The sequence below is a fragment of the Homarus americanus genome, unplaced genomic scaffold (genome assembly GCF_018991925.1).
Source record: "Homarus americanus isolate GMGI-L3 unplaced genomic scaffold, GMGI_Hamer_2.0 scaffold41027, whole genome shotgun sequence".
NCBI classification, from domain to species: Eukaryota; Metazoa; Arthropoda; class Malacostraca; order Decapoda; family Nephropidae; genus Homarus; species Homarus americanus.
The window spans coordinates 471,996-495,633 of record NW_024745073.1 but is presented as its reverse complement, the minus strand read 5'-3'; the positions used below and the strand labels follow the sequence as shown (position 1 = coordinate 495,633).

General features: G+C 41.8%; 1 protein-coding gene across 5 annotated transcripts in view; it reads right to left on the bottom strand.

The window, feature by feature from the left end:
* Positions 1-793: 793 nt before the first annotated feature.
* Positions 794-23,638, bottom strand: part of LOC121878401 (homeobox protein AKR-like) — a 36,682-nt gene continuing 13,837 nt past the window's right edge. For 2 of the 5 annotated variants that reach the window (XM_042384615.1, XM_042384617.1), the window contains exons 2-3: positions 5,299-5,525; positions 794-4,265 (exon numbers count right to left, since the gene is read on the bottom strand). In XM_042384615.1, coding sequence (XP_042240549.1) covers positions 3,540-4,265; positions 5,299-5,525 — 953 coding nt within the window. In that variant the 3' untranslated portion in view covers positions 794-3,539. Of the gene's footprint in view, positions 4,266-5,298; positions 5,526-11,289; positions 11,834-15,706; positions 15,906-22,192; positions 22,407-23,638 lie in introns of those variants that run through there. The other 3 variants (XM_042384613.1, XM_042384614.1, XM_042384616.1) reach the window with 3 other exon arrangements.

The window sequence follows — 23,638 nt, the reverse complement described above, 5'->3', positions numbered from 1 at the left end:
CTTGCCTTTTACGCTATTAATTACGTAAATTAGCTTCCTTATTATTCATAGTGTATAGTCATTTACAACAAAGTAGCCTTGAACCACTAATTAAAAACTGTTTTCTAGGATGCCTGTACTGTACACTGAGGTCTGCAAGGCAATATAAGTGGCCAACAACAAAGAATAGAAAAGGGCAGTCAGTGTACTGTACTTGCATGTATTGCATAGCAAAGTTTGGGATGAATATCCTTAAGTTAGACCTTAGTTTCCGGAAATTATATCACTTTCCCTCAGCAACCACTGAGTGTTGTCCCGCATACCCATTTTTGGTTACATTTATTTAGGCAATTATTCCGATGAACTTTAGCCAATCTTCAGTACCCACCTTTTATTTCTAACTGCAGCCTTCCTACATATGAACTTTAACTTCAGTTTTCTTGTATCACATTAAAATTTTAATGTCATGCAATTTTGTATTCCTTGCAATACCTGCACCAACTAACTCTTCCCAAAATCAAGAGCACTCACCATCTAAATTTTACAGACATCTTGCACGTGTTAGCTGCAATTACCTGACAGCAGCTCTCCATACAAGATTCATCACAAAATAAGTGTTGAATCATATCTACAACTGTTTTTGGAGATGGCCAGCAACAAACTTTGAGGTAAGGGAACCACTGATGCACGACAGGCAGAGATAAATATACTCATAAGAACATGGAAAGCTGCACTGTAGTCATATTGAATTTTTCAAACAAGAAGCTCCTTCATTTTTAAAAGCAATTAATTATAGGAGAATTGGAACACATCATTGCATTGATATTTTTATTTTCTAATATAATAATTCTGCAGACTGTACAGTAGACACACTAATAATGGACTACGTTCATTGTATCACCACAACCTGTTACTTCCTCTCACTTCCCTCACCAGAGATCAACTTTAAATGTGCTTGAGTAATTACAAGTGAATCAAATGAGATCATTTTTAAAAGGCATTTAGCCATTCTGACAAAAGATATAATTGCAAAATGTACAATAAAATGCATCCCTATAAATTTAGCATCTCTTAATGAAAGGGTGAGAGGAAAGTGACAGGTTGATGCATGTAATACTCTGAACATGCTTCTTATATTCATTGGACTATTAACAATGGTATTATCACTACCTGCATGGAATACTCAAGATGGCAACTGATGTACATAACATGCAGACACCAATGGCACTAGTTACATAAAATGGACTGGTACTGTAGCCATGTCTATACAGTACTTTAAAAAGAATGAATGATTTGATGTATTCATTAATTTATTTTTGCAAAAAGTTGTGCTGAATGCAATATACAGTATATATTCAATCTAAAAAAAAAAATCAAATAACATGCTGTTTTGTATAAAAATAATGAAATGTCAATGAAATTAAAGTTATCATTTTATCAACTGTTAGAAGAGAACATTACGTACCCTGGGTATCTCCCCTGCCGATATAGGTGGGTCTTGACCAAACTAAAAATAAACCCATGTAACACTATCAAACACTCACACTGGCAATTCATCTACTAGTGATTTTGCTCACCTGGACACCCAAGTCAGTACAAAGAGGTCAGGAGCTATAAACAAATGGATTTGTAAAAGAAAGTTGAAACAAATTAATCAACTAAACTTTCCTGACCTGCTGTCTCAGACACTTGGCCCTCCTCAACTACCCAGTCTATTAGGGAAAATTAATAGTAGCACCATAAAGTAATGGTATGAATAGGGCCCAGTGACTTCAGACTTGGCTTTAAACAATAACAATGTAATGAATTGATTACATACAAGTAGAGGGAACAGAATTTGAACTACTGTACAGTATTGGTATCTTGATTGAACATGGAAAATAAAGATCTTGGATTCCAGGTATTTGAAAAATCACCCACACTATCACATGCACAAACATTACACAGCTTGAACATTAAGTATAATGTTCTCAACATAATAAAACATTTATATTTCTTGCAAGATATTATATTCTGGTATGTTACTTAAATATAATTTGAAAAAATCCAAAATATAACATCTCGATCTAAAGCCAATTAGCTCCAGAATAACAAAGTGAGTAAACAGCTGCATGACAAAAATACAAGTCACTGCAACTTTTATATGACAAAAGTAAAAATTGTGAAATGGTAAATACTACCACCAACTCAGCAGCTACTTCTATTGAACCACTTAAAAAAAACTCAAATCTTATGCAATCAACTACTTCATATACATTCGACTACAACCGGATATGGCTAAAATATTTAAAATCATAATAATTAACGATGAAAATTTTACAATTGACAGTAAAGGACAGAGTATCATTTTCATTATTCATGATATAACTCATCTTTCTACCTACAAACATAATAATGAGCTAAAAATTTAATACAATGTATTCTGAACAAAATAATTATAAAAAAGAGAGGTTAGCAAGATTTAGCATTCACATTTTGCTATTATGGCAATAATAACAGAGTAAGTACTTATACATGTCCTTAAATATAAAACATTTGTGATGAAGCAGATCAGCTGACTCTGCATGGGACAAAACTAAGGCACATGTATACACGTTTTCTTGGGGGACTTGAGCGATATGTCTTTAAGGCAGAGACAAACTGGAAGCAGTGACAATGGACAAATATGAAAAACATTGAAGGGCTCATGAAAAAGCAATGTATGTGCAGCAGACCCTTCATACCAAGTGAAATTCACAACTGTCCTCAGCCACTGCTTCAAGATAAGGGAAGACGAACACCAATTTGGAATGTTCTAAAAACTACACTAATCTTGATAAATCATGATAATACAAGGGTTACCTAAAAATAATGGGTGAAGAAAACTAAAAACTCTGTATCATTGCAAGGCAATCCATTGTACTATAGAGGACGTGAATTCACGAGCTACCTCATAAATGTATTTGGTTAGTATGTTTGAACTACAAATCACTGCCAGGGTTAAGCAGGTGCAACATCACTCACTGAGAGCTGAAAATCTATATAAAATCCCAGCAAAAAAATTCACAGGGATCCAATTTTACTCAAAATGATCTCAGCAACAAAAGGAACACCTTCGTGAACCTACTTACACTCTTACAGTGATCCGCTAACATTCAATACAAGCCAAATGAAACGTGTCTTTTGTAACTAAAATTGCATGAGAAGTCACAACCAAAACCAACAAGACATATGAACCAATAAAATGTAAAAATTGTGAGCAGTTCACATACTTTGCTAAACCGACAGATGAAAAAAGGATTTGTTCTCGTAAAACTTTGGTCGAAGTTTAAAAAAGAATATTGTTTATATTAAACGTTATAGGAGGTAATACTATATGTGATGGACCAATGTCACAGACAACTACAATTTTGCAAGAGTTGTATATTTCAAAGTAAAAAAAAAAAAAAGAATTTGATCCTTGTACATGTCAAATATCATTTACTCTATACTGCACTATTCCAACCACTCATATTATTTTTCTAGTATGATGGTAACAACTTTTCAGGGAAAAACATCATAATGATAACTACTGTACAATGTTACAGGCTGAGGTAGGTACGAGTAGTGTCAAGGGCATCCTGGGGTGGTGGTGATGCATTCTGTTTCTCCCACTGACTGAGGGCAGCATCAACCAGCATGTAAAGACATTTGAACTTGTCAGCATCGTCTTCAGGGGGTGTGGGAGGCGGGGTGACCTGAGCTGGTGTGTTATAGGCATGGTGGGCATATTCTGTTTGTGGAACGTAGTGTTCTGGGGTGGACGGAGGATACAACGGGGAGTCATTTGGAGTGTAAGCTGGTGAATGGGTGTCTGTATATATTGGTGAATTTGTTGTTGCTGTTACCTCTGCCACAAAGTTTGGAGCAGTTGTAGGTGCAGATGTTGGAGCTGCAGGTGTTGTGGAGTTGGTTGTAAAAGTAGAGCTGTGATCAGCCTCAGAACCACATCCACAAGGGCATACTGCCTCATAATGGGGCTTGGCAGATACCCTTTGCTGTTCAGCAACCCATGAAGCAACTCGAGATTCCATAGAGAAATCGTAATCATGGTCAGGAAGATCGGTGGACTCCCAGCGTGGACGGGCACGTGCATAATCATTTTGGGCTGGACGAGAGTATTCTTCTGAGTCTATACGATCCCTAGGAGAGACTCCCTTAAGTTTCTTGGCACGACGAGTTATGGTATACTTCTCTGGATCATTCCCCTCCCTGCGGATGATCTCAGGCAGGATTCTCCGCCGTGCATTAATGAACCAGTTGCACACCTGACAAAGGAAAATAATGAAAAGGATCCATTAATTTCATGAGTACCTGAATCAAGACAAAGTCAATCACAAGACCTGTTCAAGATTTTAGCTCTAGTACACATAGTCAGGCTATAGGATTAGCTAGTTTGGCCCCAAGCCACATACAAGTCAGTGAATATTTAAGGCGTTAACTAGCGCCAAATATTTTCCCTTTTTTTTTATTCTCAGTCGATTGCTATATGTCTTACACCCATAGCTTACTTGAAGCCCGAGAGCTATGCTTGAAAAATAATTTCCCCTAGTCCTCACAGGGCTACAAATTCCCCAAAGTATCAGATAGGCACTTATAAGAACATAAGAATGGAGGAAACTGCAGCGGGCCTAATGGCCCAAACTGGGCAGTCCCGTTTACACCCAACCCCTATTGCTCATATAAGCATCCAACCTATGTTTGAAGCTATCCAGCATATTCGAGTTAATGATGATATTTGGTAACTTGTTCCATTCATCCACTACTCTGTTTCCAAACCAGTGTTTACCAATTTCACGCCTAAATCTAAATTTGTCTTAATTTAAAACTATTGTTACGAGTTCACTCCTGGTTGGAAAGTTTGAGTACCTTCGTAATGTCCCCTTTGTTTAGCCCTGACTTCCATTTATACACCTCTATCATGTCGCCCCTCGCCCTACGTCTCTCGAGGGAGTGCAAATTAAGATGATTTAACCTGTCTCTGTACTCAAGGTTCCTAATGCCCAGGATTAGTCTTGTCATTCTCCTCTGGATTCTTTCCAAAGATTCTACATCCATTCTGTAATACGGTGACCAGAACTGCACTGCGTAATCCAGGTGAGGTCTCACAAGCGCAAGATATAATGCCCCTGTTTTAGGCAACGCCTCATTTATCAAACAGCTAGGTGTTAAAGTTGGCAGGCGAACAAGTTGTTATAGCACTGACATCAATATAACCAAATTGCTCATTCAATACTAATATGCAATAAGACCAAAAAATGCAATACTACTGTATAAGTGTACTGTATATGCATTAGCTACCTGTAGAACAGAGAGATTGGCAGCCCTTGATAGTTGCAGCTTTTCTTCGTCTGATGGATAGGCATTGTAACGATGGTCATACAGCCATTTCTTCAATATTTTGACAGATTCTTTGGGAAGGTTTCCCCGTCGTTTCCTGGCTGCTGCAGCCGCAGCCCGAAGGTAAGAGGAGTCATCACCTCCCGAGGATGGTTCATCAGTGCTGGAGGATGAAGATCGCTCACGACCTGCACAAAGAAAATACAGGTACAGATTTGCTCTTTCCTCTGTATACAGTATTGTACTAAAAATTCTTAAATTTATTATTACTTATCTACAATAACAACTTAAACTCATACAATTTTAATGTTGTACAATATCTTAAAAAAGTATGTCAACACTGAGAAACATTATGAGAACAAGGATATTGGGACAGGCATTTACTTTGATGCAGTACAGGGTACATAGTTTACCATAAGTAATACAATGTGTATTTATTTCGGCGTAATTAATATGAAGTTCAGTTACCTAATGTGATAGGATAAGTATGCCAAAGAGCTATGCATGCCAACCCTGTCGAGGCATCACGAGTTGCAGGTAGTATTTTTGAAGTCATCAGACCCATCCTGGCAGATACTTTTTTGAGATACTGTACAGTACATTACTGTTCCACTGATTATTACCAACATAATGTACAATTATTATAGTAATACTAAGTGTAATCCCAATACCTTTTGTCACGTGACACTATGCACTAGTACAAGCAATAGACACCTCACAGGACCAATGTGATGTGAATCCTTTGTAACATGACTGGTGAATAAGCAGGTGAGAAGGATGGGTCATCTTACCCTCTGACTACCGAGTGCTGCGGTGCTTTTTGAAGATTAGTAGGGTCACTACCTAATAACCTGACCATTGTGGACTTGATCTCACTCTCCTCTACTGTATATATATATATATATATATATATATATATATATATATATATATATATATATATATATATATATATATATATATATATATATATATATATATATATATATATATATATATATTTGCCTTGTTATGTATTTCTCCTTAGTCTGTACTCACCCCTGAAGATGTGAATTACACGAAAGCGCTTGGGAACTTCGTGTTTTCTTTTTCCTTGTGGTAATCAGCACACACACATGGGAAAAAAGGGAAACAACGGAGCACCTTAGCTTTCGTCTTTATACATCTTCAGAGGCAACTGGATTACATGGACAGAGAGAGGCTTAAATAAACAGGGTGACCTTATTAAACATGAGGTCAGGTCATAATGATGTCATCCACTAATCCCCACACCTACACACACGTAGAGGAGCTTAAGAGAAAGGGGGCGACGTGACTAGTCAGGTCAAAAATAAGGGACCCACTAAATAACTATCCTACATCTAGCTCCAAGGTTTTCAAAGCATTTTTAACCATGGGCCACTAACAAATAAATTTATATAGTATAATATCAGTTTTGAACTGACCATCACTCAGGTTTATTGATTTTAATTCCTTAAAAAAAATGAAGACGAAAGCTAAGGTGCTCCGTTGTTTCCCTTTTCTCGTGTGATTTTATCGTTTATATATATATATATATATATATATATATATATATATATATATATATATATATATATATATATATATATATATATATATATATATATATATATATATATATATATATATATATATATATATATATATATATATATATATATATATATATATATATATATATATATATATACTGTATTGCAAAACTGAACGTGAAAGAAATCCTACACCAGATGATACTCTAAGAAAAATGGAGAAAATTTGTTTAAAGGCACACGCAAGCGACTTGCTTATATACCTGTTGGAATAGTAATTTCGGATGAATGACCAGCAGCTATGGAGTGCACAGTCCGTAGACTATTGCAATACAGTGAGGGTTAGCATTTATGCCGAGAGTTCCTGCATACAGAATGGCTCGAGGCTTCGTTCATTTATGAATTTTTGTCTCGTTGATCCGATAGTCGCCATGGAAGCTAAGAATACTAATATGTCGCTTACGTCATCCATACAGTATATATTTACACTTATTCTGGAGTGGCGATAGGTTCATGTGTGCATGACGGTGTGTCTGTATGCAATATATAATTCACACCGCTCAGGATCAAAGCATCATTAGGGCGACTAACAACTGGTGAAACTATGGTCTATGACCCGCGGTCGGACCCACAGGCGAAGAGGTGGTCACGTGTTGTTAGCGTGGCCAGGTCCACAGGCCCCCCACTCATTGGCCAACCTCCCCTTACTTCCCAGCCCTCCCACTCAGCTGCCTACCCGCACCTGTCGCACATTCTTATTAGCTATCCACACCTGTCTCTTTCACTGCCTACCCACAAAATCTCATACTAACCCACAATCTCACTGCCTACCAACATTTGTCACCCACCCCCCCACCCTTATCTACTCACAAGCATTCTTGCCTACCTTTGCCAAAAACTAGCTGCCCTCATCTGCCGCATCAACACTGTGGGGCCACTCCTGAAAGCGGCCACTGAGAGGGTGAACAATGCACTAGCTCTTGTGTCAGACGACCACTGCACTTTACGAAAAATAGATGAAAGCTATTACCGATCTTATGTGTATAAGCCAGAAGTACGTTTGCGTCTGACAAGCTCCGACATCCAGCGGAGTCTCAGGCTACCAGTGCACTTTAAGAGAATTGAACAAACAAGTCCGAGTCCATAAATGGCAAATAATAATGCCACACTTTTATCTGTATCACTGCGTCAGCAAGGTCAGGTTAGCTATGAGAAGTTACTGTAAACAACCAGCAGACCCATTTGTTAGATTCGTGAATCTCACTTGACAGTCGGTTGGCGTCCTCACACAAGACTCCAAACTTACTAAATTAAATAATTTTCCTAAACTAGCTTGTTCCTGGTGTAAAGTCTGTATTTCAATCTTTCCTTCATTAATTGGAAAAAGACCTGAAAGTGTTAATGAGTCTCACATTGGGAATGCGGACGCAAGCGATTTGGTCTGCCATTTTAGTCGCTACAGTACAGTAACCGCTCGCAGTTAACCTACTGTATACCCCAGCAGGTCAAAGAACACAAAAAATCGTGTGTAATTATTGAAGATAACGGGACTTGAAACAATGTCATCAGGTGCTCAAATGGCGCAGTCCCGCCAACCGTGTACTGTAGGCACTGCGTATTGCCCATACATCCTGATGCTTAACCTACCATGGTAAGTGGTTAGGAATTCTGAACAGATCGAGTTAAGACCTTAAGCGTACATTAAACGTAATAATTTTAATGTTGCGTAAGCCATCAAAGCTGTTAAAAAATCCAGATCTACAAGTACAGTACGACACTATCCAAAGTTGATTTTATCTAGTAAATACGAATCTTATTCGCTAATTTATTAAAAGAAATAATTGTATCACCAGCAACCATCAACATCATGTGGAACGTTGAATGAATAAAATTTCCAACTGGATCCTCTTTTATACAGTTTCATGCACAGTACAGTTACCATAAATTCCGCTGTTCATGTCCACCAATAAACAACTGGTGGAAAGTAAGCACCTAGCTAGTAAACGTGGAATCCTCCTCTTGCCTTGAGTGTTAGCAACCATGGCCCTCCACTCAAGTCATTTCCGAACTTAAACAATCCTCCTAGTTTCTGCCCCTCTCCGGGGACTCGCAGTTTTAATTTCATTCTTATTCAAATCTCTTAACTGACGTGCATAAACAGATTGCAAGGTAAAATCTAAAGTAATCGAGTTAAAAAGTCCAACTGCATCCTAATCAATAAATGGAGTGGGTGAAGATAATCAGCATCGTTCAGTATTTATCTAGCGGTAAACAAGAAGTCTTGTACGATAAGGCGCCTCCAGATAGCCTATCAGCTCTTGACAGACGCGGCACATTGATGGTACCTCTATTGAACACAGCTACAGACCTGCACCACTCGAATGAGGTTTACCATTTATAACATCCAATATATTATAAATCAGTTACACATACACACTACTGTATATACAGGTATACCTTGAGTTGCTATATTAAGTTAAGATATTTAATATTTTGTTTAAGCAATTTATATATACATTTTTACAGACAGACATGTATGTTCTAAATATAATAAGTTAACAAAGCTCGGGGCCCCGCTGGTGTAGTTCGTCACACTTTCTCCCAGGGTCTCATGCGACTGTTGACATTCACACACCGGCAACGAGACCCGTATAAGAAAAATCAAAACCACTGTGAAAATTTAATGGGGACACGTTTATTGTACAGATTCAAACGTGTTTAAAACGATGAGAAGTCTTTTGCGCCCTCCAAACACAAAGTATGCATTACACCACCGCAGCTCCCAACAACAGGACGATTTAAATTCACTTTTGTCAGCAGTTTCAAATCTGGTAAACATTGATATTCACTTAATGGAGTGGTTATAAATACACATATGTTATACATCATATTCTAATACGTATCTGCAATGTTGCTCATCGCTCGGGGAATGAAGGGACCGCAGACTTTATTATTGTGCTTATATAATATCATACGTCTTGCTAAAAATATATATTGGTACAAAAATTCTCAAGTTTTCACGTTCGATTTCTATAAGGTATGGTACCAGGCCATTGTATATCGAATGGGGGAATTAAGCACATTTGCAAGGCCGCCAATGATCGTGGATTAGTACTGGATTCCTCTAGATTAACAATAAGTTACAGCTCACGGCAAGAAATAGAACCATGATAAATATTTCCTGGGACTAGTTTTGATGTTAATTCTTGTTAACAACCAGTATCAAGCGAGCTAAAAACAAATATTGTATAAAGAATACACAGGTAAGTTTGGAATAGGTCTCCGAGTATGCATTCATTTCACAGTGGGGTGTATGCTGTAATAGTGGGCGGTCACTAGGTTCAATACAGTATGACCAGTAAGGGTAGACCAGACCTCCCCAATCCCTGAGCCGCCAGGGAAGAATTGAGGTGGGAGAGGGGGGGGGTGGATCACATGGCAGCTACACCAACCACCGCCTCTCCTCTTTCCTCTCCCCTCGCTCTACTGACGCTAAAACCGGTCTTTTGACACTTGTCTGGGTTAGCCCCCCACCTTCCTCACAAAAACCTAAACGCGGGATTATGCTAAGTGACAACCGTAATAAAACTTAGTCTTTGACTATTAATGGATAGTTAAGCGTAAATCAGGAAATAAGTAATTAATCTAAAAAGTGAATAAAATACTTGCCTAAGAAAACCAAGAACCGGGTTACTACTCAAAATCTCACAAGTGTGAACCCTTCCTACTGGAGCAGGTCAAACAATAGGCTGAAGGTAGTAAGTCATGTTAGCACTTCAGGAGCTTCATCGTCAAACTAATTGTTTTAATATCAAAAATGAAATCTATGGCACTGAACATCCTGTTACTTCAGGAAACTTGACAATTTTTCAAACGAAAGGTATAATGATAAAGTATAAATATTAAAAAATCGCCACAACTCGGAAAATCACATAAATTGGTTACTGTGACTTCGAATACTGTAGTTTGAAACTTGTTAAACATACTAAGGTATTGGTATTAACTATGTTAATGGTACACAAAGTTATCAATGGGAACTACATTTGAAACTCAACTGCTTACCGTATTATACCCGTGAAAGTTCCAAGTGTGGTTATGTTACTTTCACTCAAGACCTAAGAAAATAGAAGGTGGATCTGTTAGGTGCATGGAATCAACTTAAAACGGCAGCGGTGGGCGAGATTACCAACGAAAATATTATTGATTTTACTGAGAACTGCTCATCCGAACCAATTGTACCCACCTGGATCTGCCACCATCATTTCAAAATAGGTGATGGTTTAAAACGTGGAACTCAAGAACCAGAGCCTGCCTGGGTATAATTTTAAATGGGTAGGATAAAGAATTTTTCACCCAGTATATAATTAATTTATATGCATCCAGTGTTACCACTGCTTACCTGTTTTTGATATGAACAAGTCCTCGTCCTGCGAGGAGTTGTCAGAGAAGTAATGCATAGTGCGGTGTGACAAGGACCTGCTTACTGTTCAACCCTCGTTGCCGTTAACCACAAAATATACAGTTTTATATTGCAACAGCAGACCGTTTCACAACATTTACGATATTTCGGTTTGTTAAACTATGAGAACACGTGGTGTAGTTCCTCGTGGTGGTGCGGGATGACACCAGCCTCAACTGTCAAACGACCCGCTGTCACTGACACCAAGAAAACTTTCACTAATACTTTTCAAATTATCAATATTCCTATACTTTAATTCTCACTCTACATCATCCACCAGTAGCACTCGATAAGAAATGTGATGATCATCACTAGAGCAGGGAGCGACTCTTGACACAAGGAGCAACCACGTGGTGCACTTGAACAGCGCGCCAAACACAACGACCTCTCCCTGCTTCCGACACCGCCCACAGATATTAGTGAAAATTTTTCTTTATAACACCAACTCCTGGTGGTTGTTTATTATGCGAAAACAATTGAAACACTGAACTTGGAATTGTTGGAGCTGTTTACTAGGGTTCCTCCGAGGAGAGCTGCGGTCGGTATACCTCAACGCGCACCCACCACGTGACTGACGTTAGATGCCCGTCCCGGTCCAGACCTTGAGTCTCGGCTCTGGGGAAGGGGGGGGGGGGGGAACACCAGTAGGCGCCACTCTGAGGCTGGCGGGAGGGTTTGGGGGAGAAGTAATGGGGGGTAGAGAGAGGGAGTTTTGACAGACCAGCCCGCGCATCGTGTTGAACCAACTAATGGTGTGTTATTGAAGTTATCCAAGTGTAACTAAATATACCCTTTTCTTGGCATACGTGTTTACTGTAATGATGCAATTTATCACATCTGTAATTGTGCCTGTATTAATTTTATCCACCTGTTGTCCCTGGACTTTGGGATTAAATCCACGGGATTCCACGAGACAAAATGGGTGGGGGCCCCTCGAGCCGTACCCAGCCCCAAAAGTACTGTTTCCCTTGAAGATGTTTAGATTGCATTGTTTTTTGTTGCTTAGGGAATTATCACTACGGTATCTTAAGAGATTGTTCACCTTATAGCTCAAGATAATGGTGGTAACGACTATTAATGTCACAATGTGGATATAAATGGCCACTGGAGTGATGGAAAGGTATATCCTAAAAACTCACTGTGCACCTGTCAACAAGTAGCCATGACCTTATAGTGGCCTAACTCATGTTTCGCCTGCTCAATCAAGTCTGTCAGCTGTCAGTCAACGCACCTGGCCACTAGGTCAGTGTTACTTCAGTAAACCACTACCATGACCTTGCCTCACTACCACTGAAACCTAATAACCCTCCCTGATGCAGCCAGGCGGTCCACACCCTTCACCCTAATCTAATCTTCATGTCGAGTTTGATCGTGGACAGTCAGGACCTTAACATCAGTTGCTAAACGGATATTAGAAACCAATGGCTACACGACAAGATAGCTTCTACAATTTCGCGTAAAACGAATGGTGGCCCTGTTCTAATGGCACTACGAGTGGACGCAATACTTAATCGACAGCAATAATTAAACGTTAAGCTTGGTGTCGCATTCTCCGTGGTATGTGGAGAGCCTTGTTCCTGAGAGCTGAGCCGGAGTAGGGACGCTACCACGTTGTCAGGATGTAGGACTTGCCACACGCACGCCTGGGTCCCCACCACCCTAAAATAGCTTTCCACGCGGAGTCCTCCAGCGCACAAAATCTCCTCACATCAGTCTCACTCCTATATAAATATAACTGGCGCCTTATTAATATTACCCATAACAATTAACAGTAAAATAACGGATCCACGTGACGTTTAGACACTCAGGCGTATTTCACTTGATTAAACATCCTAACGACATGAGGTGGACTAATCTTAAGTGATCCCCAAATATTTCCACTTTAAAGAACAACATATGCAGAGCTGAATTTTACCAATTTGGTCTCTTGGTCCAGAATCCCGGATGATGTTAGTATCGATCTCACTCACTTGGGCAGCAACATTGTCTTCGCTCACTGTCACAGTATCAGTATACCTCACATACTATCACTGGTGTTACAGACTTCACTGTTAATAGCATATCTTGCTTTAATAAGTCTCACGTCTTTCAAGCTGATATGTTCACCACCACCATCCTCATCACTACAGTATCTCTCATACCGTGACCCATACTATTGCTTATGTCGTTTATTCCGACATTATATCTCTCTCTTCCCGTGCGCTGTTGTGGAGATACAGAATTATCCTGTTACCAACATCTCTCATTACCAACTCTAATACACCTTGTGCACACTTAATTCTCTCTGGTGCTAAGTTCGAAATGTTTGTGGATCTAGCTTTCACTCACGAGCAATAGATCCTTTAGCCTACACACCAGAAGATCTAAACTGTCCGAACGACTCCCCGAACTGTCTTTCTAACCATTAATAACTCATTACTAACGAGTCATTAGATTCTAATGAGTCATTAAAATCTCACTCGTGTTTGGTAGTGTCGAGTGAATATCAAAGGATTTCTAGTATCCCTCAAGTCACAACTACTGCGACAAAAGATAAATCGATACATCTGGGTTCTCCAGTAACTATCGTAGTTTTCATATTTGTGCCACAGACGGGTGTACTGATGTAGTGCTCTAAAATAATTATTGCGATTATTGTTACTAAACTATTTCAACATAGGAAGGTATGCGAGTTATCGATATGGCCCGGGTGAAAACAGTGTCCAGTTTGGGCCAAGCGCTGCAGTTTTCTTGAGTCTTAATTTCATACGTAATTTATATAACAAGTTCAATCTAGTATATAATTCCATGATCTGGAATGATTTTTTACTATACCCGAGAAATATAAAAACTAATCATCAAAGAGTATAATTAAAGAAACTTCAAGTAGCATCACCAGCTGGCCTAGTCCTTATAAATAATACGATGCTGAACCCCTCAAGTCCGAAGCACTAGTTAACACTGCCCGTTTCCCATGACAGATATTGCTTGATATTAACCATTATACGTCACAATAATGAATCCTTTAATCACCCCGCCTCACACCAGCAGTTTTCACAAAACTCTCTACCGTGACCGAGTTAGCCTGGTCATCCAAGCAGAACCACGAGTCAGCATAAAGGTGGAGCAGCAGCAGAAGCAGCCTACATCAGCCAGGCCTCAGCTCCCTGTTGACGTGCGCTCGCCACCCCGAACCACCGGGTGTCCTTGGCGGAGATGGGTGCAGTGAGAACAAAACGAGAGACTCCTCACTGTCCCCCCACGCCTCGTCCGTCATCAACACCATCGTCTCTGTATTATACACACTTCCGTAAACACTCTCGGATGTCACCTGCAATCTACTGGCATCAAGGTCGACATTTAACTCGCATGAACCGCCACAAATTAACTGTTTAAAGGTTGCCAAATATCAAGGTAAGGAGGACGATGACCTTAAGGAGTAAATGCCTTGTCGTATCATGCGGCAGTTTCCTTCCTTATACAACACACAGTAGTGTGGGTGAGTCCCTGGATGAGGGTGTTTAAATCCTACACACAAGACAATTCTCAAAAACATTACACCAATCCCCAAAACTTGCCTACAATATAAGTGTAACAAAGATCTCGTCTTCTCATACCAACAGTACACAAAACACTAATGGTCAATTTGGTTGGGCAAGATTAGTATGCACATTAAAATAGACTTTCAAAGGTAACACTTGACATGCACCAACATAATAGAGCGAAAAGCGACATATACTGCAGGTGCACTTCGCTCCAGGAACTGATGTTTATTTTGGACGAAGGCATTCAAGCTTGTGTCCTGACCTTCAACCAAATGTGACAGTAATGAGTACTAAATAAAGCTGGCCAAGGGACACTAGTGTACTGTATATATTCATGACAGTAACAGTGCGCGACATTGTGATCTGCCAATGACCAGTGCAGGTAGGAGGAGGAACCTTCCACTGTTAACACTACCTTTGTTGTGACCAGTTGATGTGGTGCCACATGTCGCACTAACGTGGCCAAGTGAACAATGTCAGTAAACAGATTTATCCCCACTACGAGCTATTAAAAAATAAAGACGCCTTTGTATTTCCTACAAGACAAAACTCAAGAACTTCCGGGGAAGAACAAGGCTGAATGTTGAGTAGATGTGTAGAGGAGGGGGGGGGTGTACCACTCCTACCCACCCGCTTCCCCTCCCTCCAACACTTGGTACTCAAGAGATGATCAAATTCCTGGGAAGCACGAGGCTAACGTCAAGTAAATAGTAATGGTACTTTTGCTACACAATTCACTAGTGCATGTTTAATTAACATCTTTATCAAAATGATTGTGTCGTTATTGGTGTGTGGCGCTATAAACACCTGGTGAAATGTAACGCTATAAACACCTGGTGAAATGTAACAGAAGATAATGTACAAGCAAAGAGGTGTACACGAAGTGGCGGGAGGGAGCGAGGTGTTGTGGTACGGGACAGTGGAGGTGACGGCGGCCGGGCACTGTAGCTGCCACCTCGATACGCTGTCTGTCTGGACTGGGTGGGCACGTTGGGAGTTGTTGCGTAACATATCCATCCTCACATCACACACACCCCGCACCTAATCCGCCCATGGGACCCACTTTTCTACGACATTGTACCTGGTGCGTGAGGTCTTGACCTAGCAGTGGCGGCGTCGGGGCTCCTCAGCAAGCACCCTCACTGTTCTAGTCACCTCACAAATTGGCAACTGGAAACTCGGCCTCCCGGCGGCCCCCGACTCCTCAACAAACCTGAAACAAACTCAAGGCCATCTTAGTGCCGGGAGTCACCAGCCACCACAATTCATTCATATTTATTTATTCATTTCGTTTTCAATATACGGAGGGTAGTTGGTGTCTCAGAGTTATCGAGTACTGTCAGAGTCTCCTGGTGGCCGGGTATATATAAATATATATATATATATATATATATATATATCATGTTACACCTACTTATAAACCTGTCACAGAAGATTGGGTCGCTTCCTGGGCCCTGGCGTATACTGTTTAAGGCGAAGCGGTGACGTTTCCAGGTTACAACACATCCGCAGGCAGTCACAGTGCTTCGCCCTGAGCTGTCTATCGTACCAGTGTAAAAAAAAAATCTTCAAGTAGCAAATACAATTCTACCTAAAGTAGCATTATAGTATGATTGAGAATATAAAACAGTATCCGAAAAAAGACTGTTAGTGGAATGTTTTTTTTTTCAGGTAAAATAAATATACAGGATTTAAGTGAGCAGGCTCGGAGTGGATGGGTCAGAGTGCAGGAGTGAAGGTGCTCGGGCAACGCTGACTTTATCCTGTATAACTCAAGACAGTCATCAAATGGGGTGTGTCTGCAATAGGCAAAACTGTACTCCAAGCTTTGTCAATAAATTTGTTAAACTTAAAACTGCTGGAGGATCCTGTAGTGAGTGTCACCGTCCACAACACACCCAACTATGCAATTCATGAGTAAGGTGGAGGTTTAATGATGGCCGAATGTGTAGTCCAGATGCTTACGCGAGGACCCGTGTTTGTGTCCTAACTAAACTGCGTGTTAACTAATCCCGTCGATGTCTGTGTTTACCGAGTACCTTAAACTTTGACATGCACTCTCATTTCCAGCACCATTTTCCGCTGTGATGTTTTCCCAAGACCAGCAGGTTAGATTCCAGCTGAAAGTCCAAGTTACAGCAGACGTGTGAACGATACAGTTTTACGAAAGAAATTATAGGAGTATATTACCAGTGTTTTAGATATGCAACTCTCTCAAGCCAGTAACTGTAAACCGTAGACTTTGTAAACACCCACCACGACAATGGTCCCCCATCCTCGCTTACATCAAATGTAACCAAAGTGAGATAGGTCGGAGATCATTTAATACTAAACCACCATAGACAACTCCTGGGATGTAGCCAAAAGGAACACAACTTCTCCGTGAACTTGTACTTACAACAATACTACGCAGGCCCAAATACAATTTAATTGATTAAATAATGTGACGTGGTCAACTGCGTCAAGGTGAACTTACCAGCCAATGAGCGTGCACGATCTGGGGGAGTGGCATCTTCAGAGCCTTCCTATTGGTCAAATGATTCTTAAGCTTCACCGAGGCCATATACTCACTTCGTTCAAGTCATGGTGGTAATGTTACACTGCAGTTTTGTTTAAGAATTGTATATTTACATTAGATGAGCGATAACGTTATTATGCGTTAACCTTGTCAGACAAACACCACCGCAGCAATAGCAACGGGCTGGTATTGTACCGTCCAAAAGGGGGCACGTAATTTTATATTTACTATGGCGTTAGGATGGTTAATCTTCATGTGATCGTTGAAGGAGTCGGGTAGGAACCAGCACGCGTACATGCAACACTATAAATCTGCCCAACATTCGTGACGGGGCACAAAAACACAACCAAGCCCAGATGGGAGAGAATTCGAAAATCTGTTGATTATAAACCTCGGTAAGTAGTTCCGTGTCGTGATAGAAGGCGAACTATCAACAGCGAACTGGCCACTGACTCACGCCACAGACGAGAACCACCTAGGATGTTGAGAAAATACGAGTTAATATAGTGCTAACACCTACAGTACTAACTCAGATTATAAAAGCACTGAATGGGGGCTTTACGTCTGTGTAATTGCTTCCATAAAACTGTCGATATTATACCGGGCGGCCTAACATATTTGGCCTGACCTCGCCTGAAGATACCTCCACCACAGCGCTACCCTAGGGTGGAGATTCTTCAGGTGATTCTAAAACTATTTTCCTGGCGTTTTGTATTCTACACAGATTTCACACTGTAGTATTTGATTTTAAGTTGCTGGACACTGCCTCAGTAATAGCTGCTACGGAAAACCCTGCACAAGCTGCCAAACTGGGTAATGATGCCAAGGGTACCCCCCCCCCACACACGCACACAACCTAAATAACTACACTAGACTGACGGTACGATCAGCAGATCAGATCCTGAGAGTGAAGGACGGTGGTCAAGATGAGGAACTATGATATTGGTGTGGCGAAGGACGCTTCGGACAGGCACAATGCCCAACCAACATTTCAAATTTGAAAATCCATTTACCCATAATAATGTCAGTGATAATACAAAGAGATCCCTGAGCCTGCCAGCAAGTAGCACTGACAGAAGTACTATAGCCAACTTGTCTCTGCCTGGAGTGTCAGTGTTAAGGTACTGTGGCTAGGTCTTCCCCCTGGATTACTGTAAGAAACCGAGAGGTTGCATTACGGTGTACGTTGATGGTGTGGGCAGGACAGCACGGAAGAGGTGGACTAGATTTGAATGAGTGGTGAATCAGTGTTCAAGGATGTGGCGAGCGAGGGCTGCCAACTGGCACACGGCGAGCTCTGCCCGGGAGCTGTATCAGGCCAACCAAAATATCAACACCTTTAACATAATTACTTGTTCAGTTTCTTTCGTGCCTCTACGGATGACAGCAGTAAGATGAGATCCAGTCGGGAGATAAAACGTGGTCAAGGCCCTCATGTTGACACTCATACACGTTACCACCACTAGTCTACAGCTCACACCTGCTGCGCTATAAACACCAAGGGCAAACAGACACACGGACGCCAAAACCACCACGGACGACCACCTTATGTCTCTAGGGAGAAAAATTAATTAAAGCCCGACACGGGACTTATGGTGTGGACCAAGAGTATCATATTACCCACCAACAAGTACTTAGTACTATCCATAGCATCATCATGTAACATTATCACATAACACTACCATAACACAATATCACCATCACACTTGATTCCATAAAATGAAGAAAAGTTAAATCTGTAAAAGTGAGCAGTAACGAACGAATTGCATGTTATGTAATTTTGACATTTACTTCACACTAAAGCAGCCTGTGGTCTTGATGTGTGTGATACCATTCGTTTTGTCCCTTTGTGTGTGTGTGTATGGGGGGGGGGGAGGTAAAGGCTCTCTCCCTTCTATAGATAATGTACGTGACAGGTGATGTGTATAGTTGAGAGAGGGAGGGAGGAAAGGGAGGTGTAGTGGACAGGGAGGGAAAGGTGTCGGGGGGAGAGAAGAAAAGAGTGTGAGGAGTGAGGGAGAGGTGTAGAAACCACGACCAGGTGTATTGATTTTTGACACACCGGTGAGCCAAGACACTGTTAACTTCACCTGAGGAAATTATGCAGATTCACCAGCAGGTTACGGCGGGTCTTCCTACCACCGCTCACCATCTCCCTCCCATGATCGATCCGCACCTACGTCCTGTCCACGTAAGAACCATCCACCAAAAACGACACTCACCAGCTGTTGTTAAGGGGCACTCACGATTTAAATACCATAATCTATTTTCGTCTTCCACACAGAGGCACCACAGGATATGGTGTCCATCTATCTACCTGTTACTTGTAGCTATGTTAATTTCCCTCATTCCCACCCTACAAGAAATAATAATACAAATGTTACACTGAATACAACATTCCAGAGAAGTCATCAAACAGAAAGGTATTGATTATCCCCTGGGGATAAATTCAACACGAGTTACTCTATAAAAGTTTAGTGTTTGGCCTCCCACGTAATAAAACTACCACCATCACCACCAACTACCACCACCACAACTACCACCATCACCACCAACTACCATCACCATTACCAACTACCACCATCACTATCAACTACCAGCATCACACGAAAAAATGAATTTAATTTCAAAGTATCATTCATAACGAAATCCATTCAAAGTCACGTGACCAAAATCAGTTCCACAATATGATACACATTACAGGGACACACTCGCCACATACTATAGTCTCTTACCTGCATTATTTATTAATCTGCTTTACTTTCTTTATTTCTCTTCAGCAACACCAGGAAGGTCTAGGTCTACAGTAGGTCAGATCCTCCCGGGGGAAGAGTAAGAACGTCGGGGTAACAAGTGTGCGCGCGGATGTTTTTGTTTCCCCAGCTGATGACTACCTTAATGATGGTGGTGGCGGGGGTCCAAGTATACAGTAGTACACTATAGTGGCAAGGGGCGGGTGACTCTCAACCTGCTGGTCGTCCGCCATGAGCCTCCTCTAATACACTCCCATCTGTATAGCAGTACCGTCTAACTTTCCCTGATATAATAGACTAGAATCTAGATGGTGGTTAAGTAACCTTGTGTTAAATAACAGATCAGGTACAGCCGCTGACAACGATAAACACACATATATACATACATAGCATACTTGCATGTAATTATCTCAAGGTAACGTGCACATCTTTATACTAAATAACGCAAGTTGTGAGAGTACTATTTTGGTAAGTTGGGGGGCAGCGACGTGAGGAACGGAAGATATAGAAACGAAAGATGATAGAAGGGGAACGACAGTAGGGAAGGAGGAGGGAGATTGTGGGAAGATATGATGTAGAGGGAAGGAACGTGTAAGGAATACAGACGACGACAAAAGAGTATAGAGGGAAGGGCATAAAGGGGGCCGGAAACTGTGAGAACGAGGGAGAGGGGGAGGAATGGCAGATGCTGACACAGGGGAGGGGGCCAGCTAAAGGAAGACACCCACCACCTGGTAAACAGCAGACCTCCGCACCTGCAAGTGTTGACATACTCCTCGGTGCCTTATCTCCTCCCACGCCCTGGTGTAAGAGTACCCGCTACTTCCTCACAAACCATAACACAACTCTCTCCTTCCTTAATGTATGGTAATACTCTATAGATCTTGAACCTGGCCCGGGAACCTCGCCACAAAAACTCTCCCCGTACAGACGTGAGAGGACAGAGCAGGGTGGCGGGTGTGTGAACGAGGGGAAGGGTACTGGCACATAACATGATGTCATTCGAAAATTTTTTACCTCTCGTCAAGAAGCTCTTTGAAATATAATCCTGACTGACTCACTCAAAAGAACTAGTTGACCAGTCAGCAGTGACAGATATAAAGACCAATTCAGTCCCGTTATATTGATGCTCGACGAGAGCCTGCCAAGGTTACCCTTCATACCTCTTAATAATTCATGTACAGGCATCATAAGTTATTGTTTGCGACATATATCTTATTGAGTAAACGGCAGCAGTCTGAAGAAAGAGGTTCCCAAAAAACAGGCAACCCGACACTAGCCAGTACAGTAGTGTTGAGGCGGGGTGGCCCACACACTCTCCATGAAACGCAAGGTCAAACAACCCAAGTCAGTCAGTGATAAGATAACGTAACCACACACGCACACACACTACAGCTATGATCAACAAAGGCACGACCACAAAAAATAAAACTACGAGTACGTCAACAGTCGAGGCACCACCGCAACCACCGCCCCTCACGCTAAAATGGACAACTACACCAAAGAAGGTAATGACTGGGAGAGGCACCTCAGGTAAGTCCCGCGGGCAAGGTCACCGCAGTTGAGATGAACACAGGACGTGTCAAAACAACCAGGACACCACAAAATATGCAGGAGAACAAGCAGATTATCACAGAAGGGAAGGGGAGGGGTGTTATGTGGTCTGGTGCACGCTACTGTGGGATCTATAACACCAAGTCGTCCACATGGCAGGCAACCCTCCCTCCCCCCCCACACAACCCTCCTTCATATCCACGCAATCATCACCACGGCCGCAGCTCACGTCGTTCGATCATGCCGTCTGTGCCTACCTGACTCTCGCGCCGGCACTGTGGGGGTTAGGGAGACGTGTGGGGAGCTGGAAATGGATAGGGGACACTCGGGATAGGTGACCGAGGCAGCAGAAATGAAGGAGAGATAAGATGAGGCTGATTGCAGAGACCATATAGAGCCTCAAGGTCTGAACAGTTGGTGTAGACAAGGAAGTTACTAACACACCCTATCCACCACACTTTATCTGTCAACATCCTACTACACACCATACTTACATCTTTTCCAGCTTGGATTAATGATCCACACTCGCCATAACCTCCAGTGTGTTATGGTGGCCCCAGGTGGTGGAGGAGCGCGGCAGCTGGTGGGCAGGAAGTCAGTGAGGTGAGTGAGGGTTACGCCAGTCAGCAAGATGAGGATGAGAAAGAAACAGGGGTGGAGAGAGCTTCCAGTGTAGGCGTGACACAGCATCATTATGATAACGAAACAGCAACACGCGTCACTTACCCACTACACAATACTCGTACATCCCTCGCCAGTCACCACACCGCTCACAACGACACCAGTCTTCACATTCCTCGCTGCCACCACTCACACTATCGCGCCATCTCATCCAACCATCACATAACTAGGGTTAAGTTCGCCGCAACTGAAGGCACAAACACAGGGCCCTCGCTGCTGACCCAAGACTTGCTGGCCATGACGGCGGGGCCAGTGGCCATCCTTACACGTTCTCAAGACTCATCTATGTCCTGACTTTCTAACTGCTGTCTCAGTATAATTTAAACATTTTGGCTAAAGCATCGCGTAAATAATCAAGTATGTTTTGTTATTTCCTCCTGTGAAGGAAAAAGCTGACGTGCGAACCTTTGAGGATCTTCTTGGCCCTGGGTGGGTGGGTGGCTGGCGAGCGGGGCTGGGGGCGCCGCCTCTCCCTCCCTCCTAAGGTAAACACGCCAGGTTTACAGTGGGCAACCCGTGATAGGTCACAAAGTGTGGCCGGTATTGATTGTGGTCCAACCCTGGTGTGACGCAATAAGATCAGTGTTGCGTGGACTAGTTGGTGGCACAGTACGCACAGCCTGATGCAACATGACTCTCAACTGCATGACATTAATTTCCTGTAGGGGCCGCATAATTTACTACATTTTAGGCACCTTTAACGACGATACAGCTTACTGGGCGAGCAAAGTATACTGTATACTACCAACAACGTGTATACTTTATCCCCAGCCAGATGGAGGAACATATTACGCTCCCTCCTGAAGAACTCTCTCCTCTGTCAGTCTTTCCCCGCTAATATTTATATCTGCAACATCACGTTAAAAACTCGGACACCCAAATGTTGACAGCACCTGACATCTACCTGTGGGTTATACATGGGATTCGGTTTATGTATGAAGAATGTTACCGTTCATTCACGATTCACTACAAATAATACCCTAACATTCAACAGGAAAAACGCAAACACGGAGGAAATCTGAGTAAATGTAAAAATTCCCAATCTCTCTTACCTACACAGCTCAACATTGGCCGGAGAGATACGACTATTACAGCTGTCAACTTCCATTCATCGATATTAAGCGTATATCAGCTCGAGTTCGTGAAGGTTATGACAAAACGAATAATTAACACACCACATGTTTCCGGAATACCACGTGATGTAAACAATAATAAACAGTGCGGAGTGACACCCCCCCCCCTCCCCCACACATACATCG